We start from the raw sequence: 12,247 nt of genomic DNA on the forward strand, positions 1-12,247 counted from the left end.
GACTTCATATTTATCCCACATTATGATTTCAAACATTCAATGGCAGAACAGAAACAAAGTTGCAGATGTCAACATTCTGCTCCATTGCTGCTGAAATCCGATGTACTTCATGTAGAATTGGCACCGATAAATCCAGTCCATAATCAAAAACTTTTGTAGAAACAACAAAAATACCAAAATCTATTCATTCCAGATCAAATGGAAAATTTGTTGCAGTGTGCATTCATTCACAATATGACTCCGAATTTCAATTTTAGTTAGACCAGAACACCATTTTCTTTCGAAAGTTATGTCTAGCACGTGACTAAGTTCAGATTTATCTGGGCAGAGTTATGTGCGCATTAATAATATTGTTGCGTAATGATGGATCTGTGCTTGTGTATTTAGTTTGGAACACGGCATATATTCAGTTACTTTTTTCGTGTAGTGTATTTTTGTTTACATAATTAAGCCTTAGGTAGAATAAGAAAATAAGCATATAATAAAAAGGTTACTGCATTTGTATGGGAAAATATGAACTCGTTATGTCAGATATATATACTGCACTCCCAAGGTCATGCAGTATTTCCATCTGAAAAACTAGTTCATATTTTCCCATACAAATGCAGTAACCTATAAATCTTAATATAATAATCCAAGCTTGCTTACGTCTCCTATCCCATTTAAAACTTGACTCAACTCCAGGCCCTAGTTAAAAATATTTTGACCAATCAGAAGTCTGTATTTGTGCATTGTGAGTAATACTTCCAGACTATAGAGTTACATTTATTACTAGAATTCTGCATCAAGTTTGATGTGGGATGATACTTGCCTCCTATTATCTGAATGGTTTTTGTTGTTGACGATTTGAACAAATGTTGTTCTACTTTGCTTTGGTTTAATCAGTGAAAGGCAAGACTTGTATTTTATTTTTCTCTGTTGATGGTGTCATTATCAACAATGGCCAGCAGCATTGTGTTCAGCTCCAATTTGAAAGCTTTTTTGCTATGGATTTGTTACTGTATTCAGATGAAACTATGTGATAGTGTAAATCCCTGGTATCCTAGGTGATAGTGTAAATCCCTGGTATCCTAGGTGATAGTGTAAATCCCTGGTATCCTGTGAGCTCTTGTTTCAGCCATGTTATTAGAAGTAGGTGGCTTCAGTGTCAAGAGTGTTAAGGTCCTGCATTAACAGTTTAGAAGTTAACAGAACCACATGCCAACAGCAGACAGAAAACTGTCATTTATTCCATTTACAGACTGGAAACTATAATCCACAGAACATTTCTGTTTGTCATTTGTTACATTGACACAGGTTTCCACATGATCCTGATTTCGAAAGAGACTTTTTAATCCAACTGAAATTTGATTGCAAAGAAAATATCTGGGAAACCTCCGTGAAAATTACATTTTGTCATAAAATGTCCTAGAACTTTATAAGAAGCTAAACTACAAATTTTATTAGAGAAAATATGTTGGTTTTTCACTGCATTTTTGCATTGAACGATTTTGAAATGATCCTCATATTGCGTCAGTAGCCATAGTTGAGTCTGGTAACTAAGAGGTTTTTGCACACGTCTTTAGCTGCAGTATTGTGTCTTTCATCAGAGAATCATTTTAAAAATGACTCCAGAAAACTGACATTTTTTCCTTAAAATGTCCTGGAAAATCCTTTAAAAAAAACCTCATTTTAGTGCAGGAACCCTGCTGCATAGTTGAGAGACAGCATTCCACAGATCCTTCTGTTGGTCATTTGTTTCAAAGACAGGTAGACACTGCATTGAACAAAACCCTTCTGTTGGTCATTTGTTTCAATAACAGCTAGACACTGCATTGAACATAACCCTTCTGTTGGTCATTTGTTTCAATAACAGCTAGACACTGCATTGAACAGAACCCTTCTGTTGGTCATTTGTTTCAATAACAGCTAGACACTGCATTGAACAGAACCCTTCTGTTGGTCATTTGTTTCAAAGACAGCTAGACACTGCATTGAACAGAACCCTTCTGTTGGTCATTTGTTTCAGTGACAACTAGACACTGCATTGAACAGAACTCTTTTGATTTTGATTGGATGCCTGCTGTCGAAATGAAATTCACAGCCCTGAAGCAGCCAAAACATCTGAACTATCTGTTAAGGTGTAGATAGGGTTAACTATATCGAAACCTTGGCTAGCGAAGATGTTTGCTCCCTGATTTTGTAAACTACTATTGCTTCATTATTTTTTGTGGGAAATTTTTGTAAATTTTTTAGTTTTTACCAACTATATATTTAAGAACCAAGTTTGAATAGTGATTCTTTTATGGAAAAATCAGTCTGCCTCCCCCAAAGAAATGAAGTGCTGATGAAAAGCGTTATTTTGCATCATCATAAAAATTGATCCCCACAGAATGAATTATGGGAGTTTTAATTTTTTTAACTAAGTTTTATTAATGGCATTTTGTGATGACTTAAAAATGCAGACACAAGATTTTGGACTGAATCTTAATCATCCAGACACAATTCATATACTACTGTAACTCATTGTACTTTTTTAAAAAAGACAGGGCAAAGTAGTTTTTGCTTTCTTAACAGAAAAAAGTCGTTTACATTTTTTAGGTGACTTACTTGCCCACCTCGCCTGGTAGCATGATCCCTGGATAAGGTGCACGAGAGAACAAAAAATTTATGAACTTGTGCACTTGGACAACAGTGGTGTATGAGTACTCCCGCAAATGAGTTTAATGTTGTGCATACGACAAATTGTTCTTAAAGTGCTTGTCATGACAGAAGTCACCCCACCATTAGGGGTCACATTGCACTCTCTTTTATCAGGTAGGTATTGTAATGGCTGGTGCTGAAGAAATCATTATAAACAATGCAAAACATAAACTGCAAGATATGACCATTGGAAATGTACATTGAGATTGGTTCTTGGTTAACCGAAAAACATCTAACAGTTAGCCAATTCACACTAAGTGGCTTATCCATGTGGGGGTGTGATGTCCACAGGTGTGAACCCAGATCTGGCACAAGATAAAGTAGCACTTTGGAGAGATACGACTGAAATAGGCTTTGAGAAAGCAGGACGAATCTGCTGATCATTTTTTTAACAATCGGTTGCTCTGTGCAAAAAGATATATATAAATGGGAATAATGTATGAATTGGGAAGTAAAGAAGGTCAGAGATCTTGAGTAAATCTGCATTTATTGCTATACTTTGGGTAGAATGGTTACAGCCTTACATGAATTTCATGCTCGTAAATGTTTGCATTTGAAATGTAATCATTTAGTTTAGTGGTCCTCACCATTCATGTACTTATCCTAATGTATATTTCACATTGTCAGCATTATGGATAGCCATAGTGCTAAATTAAAGAAAGAAGCAGGTGATGCCTTTCCACTGCATATAACAGGGGTGGGTGATTCAGGGTGAATATCCGCTTGGTTGATATTTATTTGTGAATTTCAATTCCTGGTCTAGTTCACCCATGAAAAACATGAAAATTGGAACCCAGTGAATTTAAAGTGTTTCAAAGTATATAGCTGTATTTGACTGAGTGTTGTTATGGTCATAAATTACTGTCATTTCAGTTGTCAGCAGAGCATTCTGAACCTGTCCCAATAGCACAATTTAAATTGATCAAATGCACCATCATAAAACTTGGACTGTGCTTATGGCAGGAACAGTGCAGTGAGAAATTTGGACAAAATATTTAACATTAAACTGTTTTGCACAATGTGTACACATATAAAAATAATATTTTTATGTATTTTAGTCAATTGTATTGTGTAAACTACTCAAATATAATGCTTAAATAGAGTTCTGATTCTGTGGAAACCTTCATGCTTGCTGCTGGTAATTGACTTATATCATTAAGATTATAGAGTGCAAATTAATCAAAAAAGCTTAAGATATTTTTCTTTGTTTACAGCAAATTCCTCCCTTTGAGACAAAAACTGTAATGAAGGCCAACTTCATTGGGAGGATAGAGAATAACCATACAGCCTTCATTCGGATCCGAACGGACCAGGAACAGGATGGTTTTCTCATTTTGCCCATGGAGGTGGAGGTTACGTCAGGTTAGTAGCATAAGGCAAGATTGGAATTCTATCAAGTATACCAGTGTATAAGTTGCATCCAACTGCTGCCAGCATGGACCCACATTTGCATAGACTTTGCTAATGAACTAACAGATCTGGGTTGATGCTGCTTGTGAGAATTAAGGGATGTATACTTAGATTTGCAGCCCAGTTATGTTACAGTAGATGTGGGTGTGTGATGTCCACAGGTGTGAACCCAGATCTGCAGTCCAGCTGTGTTACTGTAGATCTTGATGTGGGCTGTCCACAGGCATAGACCCAGATCTGCAGGGCAGTTACATTACAATAGTTCTATATGCGGTCTGTCTACAGGTGACAGGTATTAAATAATGGGTATTTAGAACCTGATATGATTGGTCATTGGATATTAAATGTCTCAAATGAGTAATAAAATGGTCAAGTGTACATCTTACGTAGATGAAAGTTGAAATTGCAGTGAATTCATATATTTTGTGGGTATCAGTTATTGTGGTTTTGGAGAGGAAAAAAAAGACATTTTTTTTCAGTGCCTATATGCGTAGATTTGTGAAGTAGAATTGTATTTTGTAGGGTTTTTAATTCATGGTTTGTAGCAATGACAGAATCCCCAAAATTTGTACCTGTGAAAATTGGTACCCATGAAAAAAGTGACAGCTGGTTTACATTATGGCTCGGAAATTAAAACAAATATGCATGTAATTATTAAAAAATCTACATGGTTAACTTGTGCTGCAAATTATACAAGGTCAACATATTGTTCTTGCATTGATATTTCAGAGCTACCACTTACAAATGTTATGTGGCCATTGTCAAGAGAAAATTTGAATTTAGTGTCTCGCCTGCTATTTTGGAATTGAAATTTGCAATACAATTTCAGTAACATAATATGCTACAAGTAGATTTCATCTCTTGATGTTTTGATTAAATAAGGTCAATATCAAGAACAAAATTAATATTGGATCTGTTATGAGTGCCTTTGAATACAAATATTAATATTGGATCTGTTATGAGTGCCTTTGAATACAAATATTAATATTGGATCTGTTATGAGTGCCTTTGAATACAAAATTAATATTGGATCTGTTATGAGTGCCTTTGAATACAAATAGTTTGACAGTGGAACATACTGTTGAAACTTTCACCATTTCGTGTTTATTTCAGAAGCTGGTCTCTTTCCCAATCAAGAGTTGCTGGATTTTGGAATTCTCCGCACTTTGGATGAACCTCAAACTTTGCCAATAATAGTGAGCAGTACAGGAACAAAACCAATATATGTTTCAGTAAGGCCATCAAACTTTTCTACTAACCTGTAGAGAGAAATTATTCATAAGAAAGAAATTAGCCATGAAAGAGAAGAATGACATGCTTGAGTACAATTTTATTTTAATAACTTTCATGGTCGAATCTGTATACATGTTTTTATAGTTATTGCTATTTTGCAGTGATGTCCAGGATTTCCACTTTGTGGTTTCCTGCTCTTTCATCTTCATATGCGTCAATTTTCATTCTTACAGTTAGGGTGGGGTAGGGCAAATTTTATATCAGTACATTTCAACAAAAATGTGTGTGATAACTAACTTAACAAGTAAAGATAAAGCTTATCTTCATTATCAGGATAGTGGCCTCAGTCTTGATGTATTACAAAGGCATTATGTTGTATGCATCAGGATAGTGGCAGCAGTCTTGATGTATTACAATGGCATTATGTTGTATGCATCAGGATAGTGGTGGCAGTCTTGATGTATTACAATGGCATTATGTTGTATGCATCATAATAGTGGCAGCAGTCTTGATGTATTACAATGGCATTATGCTGTATGCATCAGGATGGTGGTGGCAGTCTTGATGTATTACAATGGCATTATGTTGTATGCATCAGAACTGCATATAAAAATCAGACATGAGCTTGAAAGACAGAAAGCAACATGTCTGCCTTTGTGCAACCACACTAGGTCCAGTTGGTAGAACACTATTCATGCCTAGATAATTGTCAAAAGCGTCTCATTCTTCAATTGCAATGTTGGTTGATTGGTTTTCATCATCACTTTGAATACAATTGGAATATAACATGCAGAGGAATTGGGAATAAAATACTTATTCCAAGACACATCAAGTCAGGCAACCTTTGCTATCCTGCATGGGTATTGAACATGCAACCCATGGATTATGAGTTTGTTACCCTACCAAGTGACCTGCTATTGTTACTCTAACATTTGGTCAAGTGTTTACATGATCAGATTAATGCAGTTTTCAAGTTTCTTAGGCTCATGGCAAATGATATGTTTGAGATTTTCACATTCTCTTATTTATAGGGATGGATTCATTTAATTTAGTGGGTATTTGCATGAACATGCTTCCAGAAAAAAAAAAGGCTTTTCTTACTAAGTCCTTTTCTCCCTCCTCAAGGATGTGTATGGTAGATAATCCTACATTATGGGCATTACAAAACCATTATACATGTGAAGAAGATGAACTGAACAAAGCCCCAAATTTTATGGTCACTTGCAGTGTATATTCCAGCAATACAGAAATGGGCCATATGGGACCGCCTGCCAGTTTAAGACAGTGGGATCATTAAGAAACATTATATTACTGACCTCTTTTGCCATGAACTGTTCCTAGTAGGAGCTGAATTCCACATGCTTGAGTAGCCATCCCTTTCATGAAATTTTTTTGTTGACATTTGATTATACTTTTCCGCCCTGTATGCTTCTTTGTAAATAAAAGCAGCTGTTATTTAAGTGGTGATTTCCTTTTCTTCGCATTTCTATCCATGGTTATTGACTGTTTATTCTCAGTGGTGTTAAAGCTAATGAAGCTCAATTATACATTTATGTCAGCCAGTAAAATTGATCAATCAATTATACATTTATGTCAGCCAGTAAAATTGATCAATCAATTATACATTTATGTCAGCCAGTAAAATTGATCAATCAATTATACATTTATGTCAGCCAGTAAAATTGATCAATCAATTATACATTTCTGTCAGCCAGTAAAATTGATCAATCAATTATACATTTATGTCAGCCAGTAAAATTGATCAATCAATTATACATTTCTGTCAGCCAATAAAATTGATCAGTTTGTGCATCTAGGCAAAAAGCACATTCCATTCGCTAAACCAGTGTGGGTGTTCTAAATTTAAGTTTATAATTAACCATGATGCCCTTTCTTCTTTATTGTATTTGATATTTGCATGCATCTTACATACATCATAGAGGCAACTTTCTTGTGCCAAAGAGGAAAGATAAGGGTTAACAGCGTTGTTTTGTGGCTTTGAATGAACATTGAACATTTTAAGACCATTTGCATTAAAGCCTAGATGACCTCAAGTTGACACACAGAGAAAGGGGAAAGAGTTTCTTTGTTACTGCATAAACTGATGTAATGACATGTATGTAATGAGAGAGATATATATAGTAAGGACCCAAATCTGTTTGTACATATTGGGCAATTAGCTCAGACTCCACAATGTTTGTTTGAAATCATACGCATGAAAAAGTGTTGCTGCAGTTGCATATGTATTGTTAACAAGCAAATGGGATGTCATTGACAAGGCCGGAGACAATAACTTGTACATCAGTTTATGATTATTAGAATATGTATTGTATAAAGTAAATGCAGTGACATTGAAATGCCAGGAGACATTTTACATTGAAATGCCAGGAGACATTTTACATTGAAATGCCAGGAGACAGTTTGTACATTAGTATGTGATTGTTATTATTTTAATTAAGCTGTATGTATGGACATACTGTCTTGTAAAACCTGTGATGATTTGTACGCTTCCTGCTTCATGTGAATGTGTCATATGATGCAGTCTCATGGTTGCTATGGCAGCCAATGAGGAATTGCAGCGGGCCATCTGAGGTTGATGCATATCACAGTGTGAATACATTATAGATCATTACCTCATGTAAAGAGAATGGTTTTTCTAAATTAAGTTTTTAATATAAAAAATATTTGTCTCAAACATTATGCCTGAATTTCTTCTATCAATTTATAGAATGATTAAATTTTTTACTTCTGAATAAATAATTCTTTTAAAAGATTTGTTGTTTTTAAAAACAAAATTATGTAGGGATAATTTTTTCACAATTTAAGCAACTGTTTGTGACCAAAACTGGTCTGTAACAGGTTTGAAAAGAGTAATGTGGTCTTATCAGTTTGGAAACAAAGTACAGCAAAATCTCGGTAGTTTGATTGAAGACCCACATGGCCCAGCAGATCATTGAGTTGAAGTGAGCAAGTTTTAATAAAGTTATAACCATTCTAATTTTGATGGCTTATATAGCCAATAATGTATTAAAAGTGTGGTCTAGATTCTCTGAGTCTTTGAAATTATACTTTGATTTCAAAAGAAAATGAAAGTTATACAAAATTGATTTACAGTTTTCCTTAGATATTTCAAGATATGTTAATTTATACTGAATTGTTTTGAGGTTCTTTACCTCCTTATATTTAGTCTAGTTTTAATGCTAAATTGTTTATCTACTTTGTAAACTGTTCCCTGTGCTTGATATTAGTGTTTGAATTACCATTGTCTTTGATATTACATTGTTTGTATTATCTTTTCTGATAAAGGCAGATAATTCATTTACAATTATCCATTCATTTTGTACATCCATTTTCAGAGTGTTACATCATTCCCTCCAAATGATGCAATCAGCATAGATTTTAGGCCTACAAAAATTCTAGGAGAAACTTCAAAGCAGACCATTGCTCATGTAACATATAAAGGTAATATTTTTATTCTTAAAAGTATTTTATCTTGCAATATGTTGTTAATGTTTTCTTAAGGTCTGTAGATGCTGTCATTACACAGTGTTTCTATTGTTTTTGGAATGGTCCACTACATGTCAGTAATTGTGATAGGAGTTTAAAACTTTCTGTATTTCAGGACTGAGAATATAATATAAGATGTTCATTTTCTCGAGATCGCATGACTTCATCAGTATAGTCGACTTTTCAGAGTTGACCATTTTATTAAATCCGTGGTTGAGCATGAGAATAAAGCAAAATACCTAACACATAGATGGCAAACACATGGTAATTATGCAGCATGTTGTTTTGACTGTATGGTTTTAAGCTAAGTAACATAAGAGTAAAAGCCAACAAGTTTTGTAAAAATTGAACAAATACTTTATTTCCCTAGAATACAAAGTGAAAATCTGAAAATGTCTTACAGCATTTTGAATTAAGTCCTAAATAGTCCTAAAAGTTATATCATTAAGTCCAAATGTATAGAGTTCCAATTGAACTTCATTGGTGTTCCAAATAAACTCTAATCTTGAATGTGCTGATGTGCCTGTAGTCTCGAATATACTAATGGTCTGGAATGTGGCGATATTTTAAACAGTTTTTGATATATCACAATAATATAATCCAAAATATCCTTGACTGAATTCACTATAATTCCAAATTATTGATTTAGTACAATAAGTATTAATGAGTACTTTGTATTTCCAATGAATAATTTAAATAAATAAACCCACTGAAATTAAATCTGAATTCAACAATAATATGGATTCTCCTTAGGATGTTAATGACAGAAATGAGTAATTTTTAATGTTAATGTTGCTTTAAAAAGCTAAGGCACAATAATGGTGCCAGGATGAAGGTTGTATCCTCTCTATGACATTCAAAGTTGTCAACACGACTAGGAATTTCTAAGTGCAAAACTAATGTCCTACACTCAGATAAATGAACCATGTTTGTCTCCAATAATAATGATCAGAATATTTAATCCATAATCAGACAGAATTATTTCCTATTTATTATGTTTACAAAATATTTGTCAGTAGTAAGGTAGACCATTAACTTGATTTTGGACAAAGTCACTTACAAGGTACAGATGTACAACAATATACAATCAATGAGAAAAGCCAACCAACAATCCAATTAAATATACATAACAGTATCAGCATGTAGATGTACATGCAGCACCTACCTACCTTGGTACATTGGGTTAACTTTTAATAGTCTTTGTTACACCGTCCTCTGGTGAGAGGACAGTGTTAAATGACAGACTTTTTCTAGTCATGAAGAAATGCTTGGTTAGAGGAAAGTGTTAAGTAAGTCATTTCTGTTCCTGAGGAAACACCTGATTAGAGGACATTGTCATTAGTTAAACAACAGTCTTTTTTTCTTCTTTTTTGTTGTTGAGGAAATCCTTTTTGAAAGATTGGCACCAGTGGGCTTGCCAAACACCTTCATTCATGGAGAAAACATCATAAGCTAGAATGCTTTCCACTTCAGAGACTTGAGAAGGAAAGTGGAGTATTTTTCAGAGACTTTTGCAGCAGCATCAGCATTAGCTCTTGAATGTCATAATCTCACCATTGGCTAATCTTTTCTCTGGCTTTGAGGAAACAAGGTTAACTCCTTTTATTATCTGTGGCTACAGTTCCATGATTTCTGACATATTCAGGCATCATGCTAAAGGGGATGATGGCCATGACAAAGACTTGCTGACCAACTTTGACCTGATTAGGCCAAGATCACTCACTATCCTAAGGGACATCTTTCATGGGTTTCGACACAGATCATCTCAAATAATTTCAAACCCTTTAGCTTAGACCTTGTTGAAATTACTTATTTAATGTTTTCTAATACCCTTGGTTTTGGCATGCAGGTGAGTGAGTTGCACTCCGCTCCGGTGGCCTAGTGGTTAGAGAATCTACCTCGAATGACTGAAAAATTATTGAAGCTACGTTAAAAATCTAAACCACATGCACCACACCACATGCAATCCATTTTGGTGGACCAGAATTCTCACCAGTTCACATACGATGATGAGAGTTGAATCCAGTGGGTTTAGTGAAGGTGACCCAGTCTGCCATCAGACTCGATTAACATAGCACAACAACCTCATTGGTTTGGGTTTAGTGAAGGTGACCCAGACTGCCATCAGATTCAATTAATATAGCACAACAACCCCATTGGTTTGGGTTTAGTGAAAGTGACCCAGACTGCCACTGGACTCAATTAACATAGCACAACAACCTCTTTGGTTTGGGTTTAGTGAAAGTGACCCAGACTGCCACCAGATTCAATTAATGTAGCACAACAACCTCATTATTTTGGGTTTAGTGAAAGTGACCCAGACTGCCACCAGACTCAATTAACATAGCACAACAACCTCATTGGTTTGGGTTTATTGAAGGTGACTCAGACTGCCATCAGACTCATTTAACATAGCACAACAACCTCATTGGTTTGGGTTTAGTGAAAGTGACCCAGACTGCCACTAGACTCAATTAACATAGCACAACAACCTCTTTGGTTTGGGTTTAGTGAAAGTGACCCAGACTGCCACCAGACTCAGTTAACATAGCACAACAACCTCATTGGTTTGGGTTTTGTGAAAGTGACCCAGACTGCCACCAGACTCAATTAACATGGCACAACAACCTCATTGGTTTGGGTTTAGTGCTTTTACTTGATTTGTTTCTATTTGTATTGACGAGAAAATCATTCATCGTACATTGACATCATGTTTATGTGTTATGTGACCATCATTCATGCTGCCGTTTTGTTAAGGGAGCAATTTATCCTTCATACAGGAACTCTAGCCATATTTCCTACTAAGGATACCATGAGGTAGTGGTTGGATACTCAACATTCCTTTTTTCAATTATCTGTGCTTTTAACATTAATATGATAGGGGAATGTATTTGACAGAAAAAGGAAATTATTTAGTAAAGTGTTTTTTGCATAATACTAACATATCACATTACTATGAAACCCACCCACACCTCACTGCAATGCAGGCATCCTTGTTGAACTGCTAAATGTCTAATTTAAGAGTAGCCATATAGTGATGGAAAGGGGAGGTAAGAGGTAATTTAGTAATTTCTTATTCCTTTGTCCATATCTATAGAGATGGGAAAGGCTCATTATTTAGGTATTTCTAGGAGGGCTTGATTCTGGAGGTAGTGGATTTTATTTCTAAATGTTAATGGGACCAGGTAAGTATTCTTCGATAAACATTTTTCTCAAAATTGGCTTTCATGGAAATGAAAGATTGCCTTTCCATTTTTTTCAGCTTCCAAAGCATTATATCCCAGAAGCTGGTCTGGAAATATAGTGGTCAAATCCAAGAATACTCAGCATAAATTGACCATTCCATACCAGGCTACTGTGTTACATGGGTAAGTCAAACAGGCTACTGTGTTACATGGGTAAGTCAAACAGCTAC

At 35.1% G+C, this 12,247-nt stretch overlaps 1 protein-coding gene across 3 annotated transcripts in view; it reads left to right on the plus strand.

Moving 5' to 3' along the window:
- Positions 1-12,247, plus strand: part of LOC149796321 (transmembrane protein 131-like) — a 197,579-nt gene that overhangs the window by 65,567 nt on the left and 119,765 nt on the right. For all 3 annotated transcript variants that reach the window (XR_016421660.1, XM_089960972.1, XM_089960973.1), the window contains exons 9-12: positions 3,897-4,044; positions 5,206-5,324; positions 8,682-8,787; positions 12,095-12,200. Coding sequence is in view for 2 of the 3 variants with exons in the window: in XM_089960972.1 (XP_089817098.1) it covers positions 3,897-4,044; positions 5,206-5,324; positions 8,682-8,787; positions 12,095-12,200 (479 nt within the window). In the remaining variant the exon portion in view is untranslated. The remainder of the gene's footprint in view (positions 1-3,896; positions 4,045-5,205; positions 5,325-8,681; positions 8,788-12,094; positions 12,201-12,247) is intronic.

The sequence above is a fragment of the Sinohyriopsis cumingii genome, chromosome 6 (genome assembly GCF_028554795.1).
Source record: "Sinohyriopsis cumingii isolate HCF-2022 chromosome 6, ASM2855479v2, whole genome shotgun sequence".
NCBI classification, from domain to species: domain Eukaryota; kingdom Metazoa; phylum Mollusca; class Bivalvia; order Unionida; family Unionidae; genus Sinohyriopsis; species Sinohyriopsis cumingii.